Source organism: Streptopelia decaocto (genome assembly GCF_964273445.1).
Source record: "Streptopelia decaocto genome assembly, chromosome: 1".
Classification (NCBI taxonomy): domain Eukaryota; kingdom Metazoa; phylum Chordata; class Aves; order Columbiformes; family Columbidae; genus Streptopelia; species Streptopelia decaocto.
This window is the reverse complement of record NC_138663.1, coordinates 172,933,920-172,947,523: the sequence shown is the minus strand read 5'-3', so window position 1 is coordinate 172,947,523 and position 13,604 is coordinate 172,933,920. Positions and strand designations below refer to the sequence as shown.

At 37.8% G+C, this 13,604-nt stretch overlaps 1 protein-coding gene across 3 annotated transcripts in view; it reads right to left on the bottom strand.

Moving 5' to 3' along the window:
- Positions 1 to 10,744: 10,744 nt before the first annotated feature.
- PCDH9 (protocadherin 9) overlaps positions 10,745 to 13,604 on the bottom strand; it is a gene marked incomplete at both ends in the record, with an annotated part of 671,582 nt that continues 668,722 nt past the window's right edge. For all 3 annotated transcript variants that reach the window (XM_082066038.1, XM_082066037.1, XM_082066039.1), the window contains one exon: positions 10,745 to 11,118. In XM_082066038.1, coding sequence (XP_081922164.1) covers positions 10,745 to 11,118 — 374 coding nt within the window. The remainder of the gene's footprint in view (positions 11,119 to 13,604) is intronic.

The window sequence follows — 13,604 nt, the reverse complement described above, 5'->3', positions numbered from 1 at the left end:
GTAGCACCAGTCTTGGAGCCAACCATTTAGAGAGTGAATTTTCCTATTCCATCCCACATCATCACTTGAAGATGGAAGGAGTGAAGAGAAGATCACTTGAGCCCCTGAGTCTTTCACCATCCTTCCCAAGACCTTGAAATCGTTCTTCATCCCCCTCAGACTACAGGAAGCAGCTTCCTCCCCATCTGTCTGGAAGACCAGCAGCGGGTAGTAGTCCGTTGGGTGCACCAGTTTGGGGAGCTCTCTAGCGATGTCCTTGATCCGGGCTCCAGGGAGACTACAAACTTCCCTAAGATGAGGGTCAACTCTGCATATTGGGCCCTCTGTTCCTTTCAGAAGGGAATTTCCTATTACAATCACCCTTCTTTCTTTCTTATCAGACGCACTCTTAAGTTGTGAAGTCGACTGCCTCTTCCTACGTGATCTTGTAGGCAGGCTTGGCACGACCTCCTCACCTACCTCTTCTTCAAGATCCAGGGCCTCAAACCTATTACGGAGGGGCACCTGGGGAGACAAAGCAGGCAGGGAGGGGGGCTGCCCGCGACGCCGAACCGGAATACGCTTCCAACCCTCGTCGTCTTTTTGGTCCCCTACCTCTGCCCTAGAGCAACAAGGGTGGGGCCGTCTCAGGACTTCTGCCTCTGTCCGAGAGGGCAGGAGGTCCATCTCCTTTTGGGAGGTACCTCCCTGGGACCTTTCCGACTGGCATGTCAGGGTGTTACTCCACCAGTCGATCTCCCTTTCACACTCCCTGATGGTCCTCAGCGTCTCAACCTCCTCCTTAAGTTTGACGACCATGTCGAGCAGATCTTGCACCTGCTCACACCTCACACAGGTGGAGTGCTGGCCTCCCTGCCCCGGCAGCAGCAGGCTCTGGCACTCCCTGCAGCCGGAGACCTGAACGGCCACCGTTCGGGACAGAACCTCAGTCTGTGTAGCCACAGTCTGTTTGAGGCAAGCTCTCCTTCTGGAGGCGACCATGGTTGTCAGCAGTCTGGGACGCTGGCAATAATCTAGAGGGGCTGACAAGCAACAAGTGCTCTCTGCACCCTGCTGCACAAGCTACCACACCCGCTGCTACAGCACAGTGTGGGTGGGACTCACCCGCTACACAAGCTGGTTGCGCCTCCCTACACCAGGTGGGCAGCGACTAGTCGCTGCCCTCCCAAAGGCTTTTTCAAGGTAAGGGGAGGGGGTGTGGTCGCCGTCACCGTGGGAACGTCCCCCGCCACGTCAGCCGCTCTCTCGCAATGGCTGCTGGGGCTTTGGCAATCGGGACCCGCCGGGAATCACGCTGTATCCAGACGCTGCTCATGTTTCAAATGGTTTTCAGAAAGAGGTTTAGACCCACCATGAGCCATAACTGTTCAGGTTTTGTTTTGATGTTGTTCCTAAAGAAGGAAACAAATGGTGTGTTGCTGAATCGGTCAGCATCAGTAAGTAGGTAGTTCTTGCTGAATGAATACATCATTGTGAATTTTGCTTTCACAACACAGTACAGTATTTTGTGTGAATAAAACAATGGTCTTTATGTGGCTGCCTCCTGTTCTTTTTCATTTTTCTCTTGGGGGTTTAACACCACATGGTGGACAGAAATTATGCATGATCTTTATTATTAATGTAGAAGCAACTTTCTATTGAAGATAGTTTAAGTGTCCTAGGAGTACAAGATCATGCAGTAAAAGCACAGGCTTATTCCATTCCCTGTGGTAAATAATGCTCCTGAAAACAAAACAAAAGAAGAAAAAAAAAATACAAACACTGTAAACAGAATTCAAACTTTCTCTTCCCAAATGGAAACAAACTATAAGTTTGCATTATAAAATATACAAAGAAATATACATGTAAATTTGAAGAACGCTCTCTTGAAACAATCTCCTTGCCCAGTACTAAGAAGGATCTAATGTTTGTTACCTAATGATTAAACAGTGACTTGCAATAGAAAAAAAATATATAATTAATTTTTCTATTAATGTAATATAGGATTTCTGGTTTTATAAGACTGAAGATCTTTAATCTTACATTGGGTTAATTTAAATAACAGATGAAAGCACAAACATCTTCACAACCCAGAGCTTTCTCCAAAATGTTGCACATGAAAAGAAATCCACTGATCATTTTATGACGTCAAACCTGCATCTTTATCAACTGTGCACTTATGCAGGGCTGGGGCGGGCGGGGTAGAAGTGTCAGAATTGTTTATCAGGAGCGTAATCCTTTGTGTATTGACCCTTTTTTTTTCCCCTCTGTTAGATCTGGCAAAAGAAAATTTCTTATTCGTTCAGGCTTATGGGTTATTTGCAAGCTGTCTGTAGCTAATCTGGATGAAGGGATTGAGTGCACCCTTAGTAAATTTGCAGATGACACCAAATTGGGTGGGAGTGTTGATCTGATGGGGGTAGGAAGGCCATACGGAGGGATCTGGACCAGCTGGATTGTTGGGCTGAGGCCAGTTGTACGAGGTTTAACAAGGCCAAGTGCTGGGTCCTGCACTTGGGTCATAAAAACCCCAAGCAGCACTACAGGCCCAGGAGAGAGTGGGTGGAAAGCTGCCTGGCAAAAACACATCTTGGGTTGTTGATTGACAGCTGGCTGAATATGAGCAAGCAGTGTGCCCAGGTGGACAAAATACAAAGAGCATCCTGGCTTGTATGAGAAACAGTATGGCCAGAAGGACTAGAGAATTGATTGTGACACTGTACTTGGCACTGGTGAGGCCCCACCTTGAATTCTGTGTTCAGTTTTGGACCTCTCATCATAAGAACATTGAAATACTAGAGAGAGTGTAGAGGAGAGCAATGAAGCTGGTGAGGGGCCGGGAGCAGAAATCTTATGAGGAGCGGTTGAGGAAGCTGTGGCTGTCTAGCCTGGAGAAAAGGAGGTTGAGGGAAGACCTTATTGCTGTCTACAACTACCTGAAAGGAGATTGTAGCATGGAGGGTGTTGGTCTCTTCTCCCAAGCGGTGATAAGACAAGAGGAAATGGCTTCAAGTTGCACGAGGGGAGGTTTAGCTTTGGTATTAGGAAAAATTCTTCCTGGAAAGCATTGTCAGGTGTTGGAACAGACTGCCCAGGGAAGTGGTGGAGTCATCATCCCTGGCGGTGTTTAAAAGGCATTTAGATGAGCTTGTCAAGGACAGGGTTTAGTGCTAGAGTTAGGTTAGGTTATGGTTGGACTCAATGATCCTGAGGGTCTCTTCCAACTGAAACAATTCTACGATTCTATGTTTCTAATGATTTTAGAAGCATTAGATATTAAAAATTCACTAACCCAATTAAGTGCTTGGTTACTGAAATGGCATGGTATTTTTTCTGGTCTCTATATACATGTGGAAGGCAGAAGAGCAATGTTTCAAAAAAATTCTTCTTAGAAGGAATGTGAATACCAAATGAAAGAAATTCAACAAGCAGTACAGACTTGCCATAATTCTGGATACCTCGTTTTCACAAGAAAGTAGTGTTAAATGTGATGTGTGTACACAAATTTGTACAGATAGGAAGGTTATTTTTATGGTGTTACAGAGATATGAAGACTGAGAACACATTGTGAAGGGCTTTCATAATAATTTTTCCCCTCAAATTCAAACTTACTCTTTACATTGAATTTTTACTTCTTCCCTAACACATACGACTTTCTGTTATGCCCTCCCATTCCTGCCTTTCTGCTACACTCCCTGTCCTGTTCTCCATTGGGGAAGTAGTAAGGTAAACACCCACCTTTTCTATTAGCACCCATATGACAAAATGTCTAAAATGTCTGTGAAGTTGAGGACCACACAGATTCCACTTTCAGTTCCTTACCTGAAAGAAATAAAAGAATACCTCTCTATACAGGGATGAATCTCGTATGGAATATTACAGTGAATGAAAAGAAAGCAGAAGATGCTTTTCCTTTGAAGGAGGTTGAGGGGAGACCTTATTGCTGTCTACAGCACATTTAAATGCTGGTGAAATACTGTTTCTTTGAAATAATCAAGAAAATTCCCATTGGATACGATTATAACTAATGGTTAGCAAAAACAGTTCCCAGTTTTATCAACAATAAACATTTGAGCTCCTTGAAGAGGTACACATTCTAGTTGATCCTCTCTACAAAAAAAAAATGGAAGCTGACTATGAAATGTGAAAAAACACTCTTTAATGTATAAGATTTCTGACTCATCTTTTGCTAAATCAGCTGTTCTAAACATTGTCTTCTGAGTGCAGAGTCTCTTCCTCTCTCATTTGAGACTTAATGGTTAAAGATATTTACCTGAGAAATGAAGAATGTTGGTTCACTTATGACAGCTACAGTAAGCAAACCCTATGTACTGTATTGTGCATTTATTTTATGCCTGACTTAAAGTACATATGTCATCCTAATTTCACTTGTGAATAAAGGCAAAAAGACATTTAAAAGCCATTGGGACATTCAGAGTTATATGAAAAAATATTATCTCAGTTTTCTTTTAAATATTGACCATATGCAAGAAGATAGTAAACACATAAAAAGACACATTCTTAAAACTCAGATCACTAATAAATATTGTTATAGGTATATATTTAGACAAGAAAAGAAACAGTTATAATTCCCGTACAGTACTTACCCATTTTAACATTATCACATGGTTGTACAAACAGGATTATAACAAGCAAAAGAAAGCACTTTATTTAATGAATAAATAATTAAAAGCATTGGTGAGGGTAGTCTTAAGAGTATGCTGCTTCATACAGTTTAAAGTACATCAAACAACAAAATCCATAGTCCCAAAATTCCATTAAATAATACTGAGTAATTATGTGATTGATAATATTTAAGTATATATATATAATCTATATATATGTGTATAATTGTATCATTATGAGTAATTAAGGTATCTATTTACATGCCATGCAATATTAGAATGTGTTGCAATACCTAGGCACAACAGGTGGATTTTAGAATGACTGTGGTAAAAAAAAAAAACAAAACAAAACAAAAAAAACCAAACCAAAACAAACAAAAAAAAAACCAAAACAAAAAACTCAAAACAACCAAAAGCAACCAACCAAAAACCAAACAAACTTATTTTTGAAAATGAGGGACAATACTTTCAGTTCTTTCTTTTCATAATATTCAGTGAGAATTTGACATTCTTTCTGGTAGTTAAAGACATACTTTTTCTGTTGCACAATTAGGTAGCAGTAGAAACTTAAAACTTCAGTTAAAGTCATGAGACACCACAGTTAGGTAAAGCATTCTAGCTTCAAAACTTAGCACATGACACACATGTCTATGATATTCTTCTTTTTGTGGACCCAGTCCTGTGAAATGCTGAGCTTCTCCTACAAGAGGATGCTTACTGTTGTGTTCTAAAGAAATTAAGTGCTCTCACTGTCTCAAAAGAGCTGCACAGTATTTGGCAGGACGGGTGTACGTATCAGCACATATTTTTCATTAGTGTCAAGTGAAGCTCTGTGTCTGTATAAATTAAAAAAAGGTTCTAATCCTCCTTTTATTAGCATTAATTTCAGTTTGTAAATAAACTACACTATGTCTTAGAAACCTGGAAATTACAAATTTGCTTCTTCTCAAGCATTGTCTAGTCCACTGCATACTAAAAGGACTTGCTATGCCTATTAGTAATTATGGGACAGATCCTGGCATTTTACTCAATAAGAGATTCAATAAAACCTAAAGGATCAGAATCCGGACCTCTGTGTCACAATCTTACTATGCTCAACTTGTTGAAAAGAGTATAAAATGGGCTCTCACAAGAAAAATAGTTTATGATATAAGAAGCTGTGTTAAATAAAGCATTATATTTCAGAGAAGACAGACTGGAAAAAAATCAATCCACTCAAGTAGTGTGTGAAAAAGCTTATCTTACAATTTTACAAGGGAGCATCTACCGATAAGAGGTATTTTTGGAACAAGAGGAAAAGTAAAAAGTGGTTTTGGATTATGGGGTAATTATATTTGATGGATGTGTTCACTAAGGTCATCAACAGTGCAAGTTAAGAAAACGAATATTTGAGTTAGACCTTAACTGTTCATAATATATTGAGCTGATTCACACCTCTGTGTGATGTTGTATACTGTTTTCTGTATACTGAAACGCTTTGCCGTGCTCTAGAATTGGTCTCCATGTCAAAGTTTTTCATCACGGCAGCAAGGACTGCAGGCACATAAATTAAATAAGGTCTGGACTTTGGAACACGATTCTGCTGAAGAAGTATATTAAACAGGAAAGAATTGAGCATCCAGAGATACTTTGTTGTTTTCACTGCCTGTAATGGCACATGTGAGCACAGGGACTGTAGAGAGCTCTCAGTGCTTGTTTTACATCAAGGATACATGCCACAAGAAATTTCGCCAGCTGAATCAGGTAAATATTTTGTGGTCACAAGAAATAGTCATCACAGAGTAGTTATTCTTCTGACTGAACTGGATATAGAATCATAGAATCTTAGAATCATTTTGGTTGGAAAAGACCTTTAAGATTATCAAGTCCAACTGCTAACCTAGCACAGCAGTGCTCTTATGCCAACATGAATACTTTCATAACCTTTTCTGAAGTATCAGATGCTACTCTCTAAAGGTATTAGCCCCTACACCCATGCCATTTGCCTTGAGTCCCATGGGTCCCAGAACATCACCTGTTGCCATGTCCTATTGTTCTCACTGTGTCCTTCTCTTTCATCAAAGCTACTAGTCCCTCTCTTTCTTCAAAACACCACAAGATTAAACTTCTAATCAATGTTGTGATCCTCTTTTACCTACTTGTTTGTTTTCTCATGTCAGCTATATCAGTCTTTATCACTCCCATTCTTTACTCTCACACAGATAATGCATCTCCTGCTTTTATGCCATTGATGTATCCGAAGCTTCCTGAGTTTCTCCATCAGAGTTTAGTCTACTCCATGCTCAAGTCATTAAAATTCTTTCTGATCATGGTTCCTATTAATAACTTGATACAAGGTAATAATCACATTAAGCAAGTAATGTGAATATAGTTTTCTTTATGACTATTTGTTAAAAGTGATGTATATTTTTGCATCCTACTTAATTCTGCTCCATGTATAATATTTCTTTGTCTGCCTTTTGACAGTTTCTTAGGAAAGAGTCCTGACTGCTCCCTTTAGTAAGAGTTGGCACAGCATAGGTTTAAGTAGGACTAAATAAATATATCTGTATGCTTTTCATTTTCCATTTGGACAAAGAACTTTTGTCAGCGACAGTAAAAATAAAGGACTATCGAAGAAACCTTTGGCTTATCTTTTTAGCAGTCCTTCAAATATGGGCATTAAGAAATAAATAAATAAAGGGCACCCATTCTTTCTAGCTGAAGAAAAAAAAATCTAGAACTGACATCAGAGTGGCATCCATATTATGCCAAGATATCAATAATTTTAAGCAATCTTTAGCTTCAAGCTAGTAAACTTGAGTAGTCACCAATATTCATCAGCCTTCTCATTCTGCGCAGTGGGATTTTAAAATATATTTTCAAAGCTCCTCATTGGACATATGACTGAATTCCTGCCAGGATTTAACTTTTTTATTTATTTTATATTTTTTAGAGAGAAGTACTAGTATTACTGATTGGACAAACCAAATTGTTGTGAATGAATGGGCACTTACTAGACAGGTTTAGTGAGAAATCCAGATTCCATGGAAGTCTCTGGAAAACATTAGTTTGTCTTAAATGGGATTATGATACAGTACTCAGTACTGCAGATATTTCCTTCCTTCCTTCCTTCCTTCCTTCCTTCCTTCCTTCCTTCCTTCCTTCCTTCCTTCCTTCCTTCCTTCCTTCCTTCCTTCCTTCCTTCCTTCCTTCCTTCCTTCCTTCCTTCCTTCCTTCCTTCCTTCCTTCCTTCCTTCCTTCCTTCCCCCCTCCCTCTTTTCTCTCCTTCTTTCTCTCCTTCTCTCCTGTATTTTTTTTAATAAATATTTCAAAGTTCAGTAAGGCCTGAAGAATCTAAAAGTACACTGAATTTGAGAAAATGAGATGAGAAAATTTTCACCTGCTGGAAATCTAAATCATATTTGTTTGAGCTCTTCTTGCAAAGATTGATGACATCAAGACGTATTGAAGGTTGCAAGATAATATAGCTCTTTTTGTAGCAATAGTCACATCATTTTCTTCTTGTTTATGACGGATTGTTTTTCAAATATATTCTGTTTAAAAAGGTACTTATAATTTAAAATAGTGCTATTTGGGTTTTCAAATAATGATTTTATTTCTGGTTTTAAAACTTAGCACGTTCAATAATAGTTTACTTTTATTAATATCTCTCTATCAAGGTTATTGGGCTTTATTTTGTTTGTTTGTTTGTTTTACTTTCCTGCAACAAAAGTGATTATATAACCACACACATGTTCCTCGTAAGAAAGTATTTAATGTATTTTGACATGGCTACTCTCAAAAGAAAGACTGAGGTGTAGTGAGTGCTGACTTTTCTCTATGCTACCACTGCACTGTTACAAAGACTCATTCAAGGTGGCTTATTACATGTGCTTAAGTATGCCTAACAAATTTGGGCTAGATTCTGTCACCTTTGTGCCAAGTAACACTTTACCCAGTTCAAATAACTCATTTTGACTAAGTTCCTATTTACCATAGGAATGACAGAATATGGCCCTCAGACTGTATCATTAGTTGTATATTCCATATTTATCTGTATGAATGAAATGGACCATGATATGCTTAGAAATATAAATGGAAATTCAGAATGAAATAAAGAAACAAACCAACCAACAATAACTGAAAAAAAGAGAAATGAATAGGAATAAAGTCCCTTAGGCGCCTGCCCAAGAACTAACACAACACAATCAGGAATTCAGAACATTTATTGCAAGAGCTGAATAACTAAATAACGTTGAACTGGCAAAGCAGTAACAAGGATAACTGGTTAGATATTTATTCTGTCAAAGTCATCAAACACCCCTCACAAACTGACATAAGTACTGCAATAAGCAATGCACCCCTAGCCCATTTTTATGCCTTTTATAGTGTGGAGGGGGAAAAAAAAAAGTGAGGGGGGGAAAAAAAAAAGTGAATTGCTATGTACAAAATAATAAAGAAGAAGAAAAAACAAGCTTGTGTTTTTGGTAAGAATAAAATCACCTCCAGATTAGCTAAGTTTGTTACTTTAAGACTGATGTTTCGCTGTGGCATAAGTAACTTTTGCTTTTTTCTGTAAGGACTTTTATTCCTTTTTTTTTTTTTTTCTTTTTTTTTTTTTTTTTTACATGCTATTTATTTGTGTAAATCATCTGTCATGCCTTACCAAAAGCCATCTAGAAATGTTTGGATTTGGATTTGCTTTGCGTGCAACTTAGATCTTATTAACATTAGGAGTCACTCTGCTGGTTTTACTGAGGTGACTTGATACTGGTACCTGCCAGGCATTGACCAACTATGATAACAAACAGTTAAACAGCAATAATTAGAGATTTAACCCTTTAATTCCCCCAACTAGCCTACCAGGAGAATGCTCTGTTACATCATAAAGGCACAACACATTAAATATTCTGTGGCTATGGTCTAAAAACACTTGTGTTACTACAACATTAACGCAGATGAAGATCAACACAAACGCTGCTGTTTCAGCAATACAAACTGTCTTAGGTATAGACACACACCTGCCCAATTGGTTAAACATGCTTATTGTGTTTTGCTCCTGTAGAATTTCCTCTGTATATTCCAGTTCGATGTGAGCTGACAGACTGCAGCTGATCAGGGATTCCAACTGAACGGCTTTCCCTCTCACCCACTACCACAAATTTAAATTCTTCTTTTGTTTTACAGTTTCCTTGTTATATGAAACATAATGTAAGTTTAGGAAAAAAAAAATAAAAAGGCTAAATTTTTTAAGCCCTTACACAAGCACTTTCATTTTTTTCGTATACATAAAAAAAAAAAAAAAAAAGGAAGAAATTCTACCTGAATGCTGGCATTATTTGCTACTACATAGAAAGATTTTCTTTTTTTGCTTTTTCTTTTCTATAAGAAACCTTCCTTCCCATGACATAACCTCTTTTTTTACTTTTAACACAACGGTTTTGAGTTCCTTGGAACATTGTGTGTCAGACAGATCACTAACACAGAAACACCACCACCAAAAATAAAAACAAAACAACAGGAAACAAATGAAGGAAAGTAAAAAGCAACTGTGAAACACAGAAATGTGCTACAGTATCTTTTCAAGTGAACGTTATAAGTACACAAAAATTTTAAGCAATAATTGTTTCTATTTACAAGTATTTGAACACTGTTTGACTTATAAGTGTCCACTAACATTGTTAATAGCACAATAGGTTTAATGTTTACAGTTTCATTTGTTTTGTTTGCAATATGATCTCAAGTATAGCAGTCCCAGCATAGATCAATGACAATAAAAGCACAATTTTCTAACTGGATATGTTTTCCAATCATTGTAATCCACTGAACTTTCTTGCTCTCTCAGTCTCCCAATGCATCTTCTGTTGTTCATAGCAGCAGTCCAGGGTCAAAAAACAAACAAACAAAAAGGGTATTTGCAAACTGGAGAGATCTCTGCAGATTTTAATTATGTCTATTTAACAAAACCACACAACTAGTAGAAACACTCTTTCATGTTGCAGGACATCATACCTTCCACGGTGCTAACTTAAAGATATGCATATCTCTGCTAGGTGAAGCATAGTTCTAGAGGTCTACTCAGTACATAAAGCTCTGACACACACACAGTATTAGCAAGTCTAAGTAGGCTAAAGTCATTGGTCCAAAGTAACCATTTCTTATAGCTGGTGCTCCTTTGGACTCTCAACAGCTCCTGAGGCCTGTTTATAAGACTTCAAGTTGGCCAGAGGGATGTCAGTCATGTGGTTGCCAGTGTTGAAATGGCCCTCACTGGAACCATACTGCTTTCGGTCACTGAACTGGTTTCTGTTGCTATCTTCTTTCCAGGTCCTGGTCAATGTGTGTCCATTAACTAGTTTGTCCTTCTTAACCCATTCTTTCTGAGGTGCAAAGGTGGAGAGAGGAGACTTTGGCTGTTGGTATGGGCCCAAGCTGGGAGGCATCCAACAGTTGTCTGAGTGACCCAAAACCAGGCATTCTTGAGTACACATCTCCGTAGCTTCAGCTAATCCTCGTGGCCCAAGAGGCCCATCTGTAGAAGAAAAATAAACAGAAAGAGGGAGAAAGAAAAGAAAAAAAAAAAAAAGACATAATATTAAATTGTGATATTTGGCATTAAATGTATACATATACCTCCTGAGAAAATTATCAATGATTCTGCAACAAAACATTGTTCTGGTAGTTCCTAGATACATTTTCATTCTGTTAGAGAGTAGTTACTCCCTGTATATGCTACCTGCATAGTTTCTAAAAGTGGAAATACAGTTCAGTTATCCCTAAGTTATCATTCTCATATCCTGATGTGAATAAACTTGAATAATTTTTTTCAGTCACACTAAGAAAATGGAGTTAGCTAGGTGAAAATGTTCAAGGAAATAAACATACCCTTGCAGATTCTGCATGAGATTAATGCTGCTTGTAAAGACCTACAGTTTGGATGGGTTCTCTTCGACTTTCAACTCACTTTACTGCTGCAGAGCCTTGGTGAACTAACAGCCTACTGTAAACTGAGAAGCAACTATACTATCCAAAAATTGACTTGCCCAAAGGAAAGCTCTGTATGCAGAATTATTCTAATATCTGCTCTTTTACAGACTCAGGTTGGTGCATAGTTCTAGACATCTACCCAGTAAATAAAACTGATGAACATTCCCAGCAATTAAAGGAGAAGTTACACTTTGCTGGATTTAGTATGAAACCATGAAACACTTCAAAACATTGTAACAGGAAAGAGAATAAAATCTATAATTCTTCTGACTATTAAACACATCTGAGATAGCTACTGTGCAGCTATAAAAATCGAGGGGTAAATAAAAGAAGGCTTATGTGAATCTTGTGCTGGATAAAGAACTGGTCTCATAATTCTTTGCAAGTCAGGCATTGAAGACCGCAGGAGACAAAAATTAAGTCTGCTGAATTACTATGCATATTAAATAACCACATAATTTTTACACACTATTGAGGACACAGCTGGCCAGCTGCAGGCATCTTGCAATCAAGCAGACAGGTCACCCATGTCTTCAGCAGCACTAAAATCCTCTACTGCATTTCTAAATGGCTGAATTTGCCCATCTGATCTGACTGGATGCATGAGGAAGGGCAACCCAGGAAAAAAACAGTGAAATCACTTTCTGTGTCTTTGTTAGATATTTCGCAATATCTGAGATATGATTCTTTGCTAACTGTATTGTAATTTCGAGCAAGAATTTTGAGATGTCTTTTCTTGATTTCAGAGTAAATCAACGGACTGTAGACATTTTGAAGAGTTAAGGATATCTTTTTCTTTGATTAAACAGTCCAGTGACAGGAAGGAAATTGTAGACTGAGAAAGAACCTTAACAGGTAGGCGTGAATAGTGAAGTTATGAAGCATCTTAAATAGTAGTACTAATCAGAAGAAAAATGTATCAGCAAAGTGTATCTTTATAATAATAAAACTGAGACCAAAATACTAAGTGAGGGCACTCTAACAAAGGTTACTGTGCTACAATGGCAAATAATATTTCATTCTCTTGTACTCCATGTATAGACCATAAATTACACTTAGTAACAGATCTTTTTCTGAATACTGAAATTACTCCAATTGATTCTATGGAAATGGCTATTCTTTCTCAGATGTGTTTTGTGGTTTTTATTGTTATTTTGATTTGGTTTGTGGTTGTTTTGGTTAGTTGGTTGGTTGGTTGGTTTGGTTTGTGGAGTTCTTTTTCTGGGGAGAGGGAGCCCTTCCTTCTTTTCTTCCTTCTTTCCTTCCTTCCTGCCTGCCTGCCTGTCTTCCTTCTCTCTTCCTCTTTTTTTTTTTTTTTTTAAACTGGCACGTAAAGACTTACGGTGTTAAACTCCTCAGATTACTAACCCACTGCTTTTACACACACATACAGAAAATGCAATGAGGTATGTTTCTACATATTGCAGTGTAATTAGTTAATAATCTTATCTCCGAGTAGCTCTTTTTTTTTTTTTTTTTAATCTCTGGACAATATAAGGTACACTGTTGATGCGACAGAATATAATAAACCATAATAAAAGGTGCTTCTGCATTCCCCATATAAGAAAATGTCCCACTGCTGATAACTAGAACATGAACAATGTATAGAAACCATGTTACTTTCCATTTAGGTCAAGACAAGATGAAATAATTAAGCCATAGCCATTAAGAAAAAAAGAAAAAGTGTCTGTAAAGTAGGAACTTAGCAGAAATTTCAATGAAAACCAAGAACCTTGATTCTAAAATGAGAACTGTGATAACTGCCTGGAAGAGATTTTTTTTTTTTTAATGTAAAGCTCTTATTTGAATCTTGTAGTATGAAGTCATAATCAAACTAAGGCAGCTACTTAGTACAAAAAAAGACAGTAATAAGGAAATATTCATGGTATAGTGTTAACATTTCTAAAGGTTGTTTGATAGGTTAAAACTGGATTTTTATTTTTTTCCTGGCAACAGAAATTTAATTTCAATTAAGTCTTTTCCCATTTACAGAGAAAAAATTGGGAAGTCATAGAACTATTTTCAGCTTGG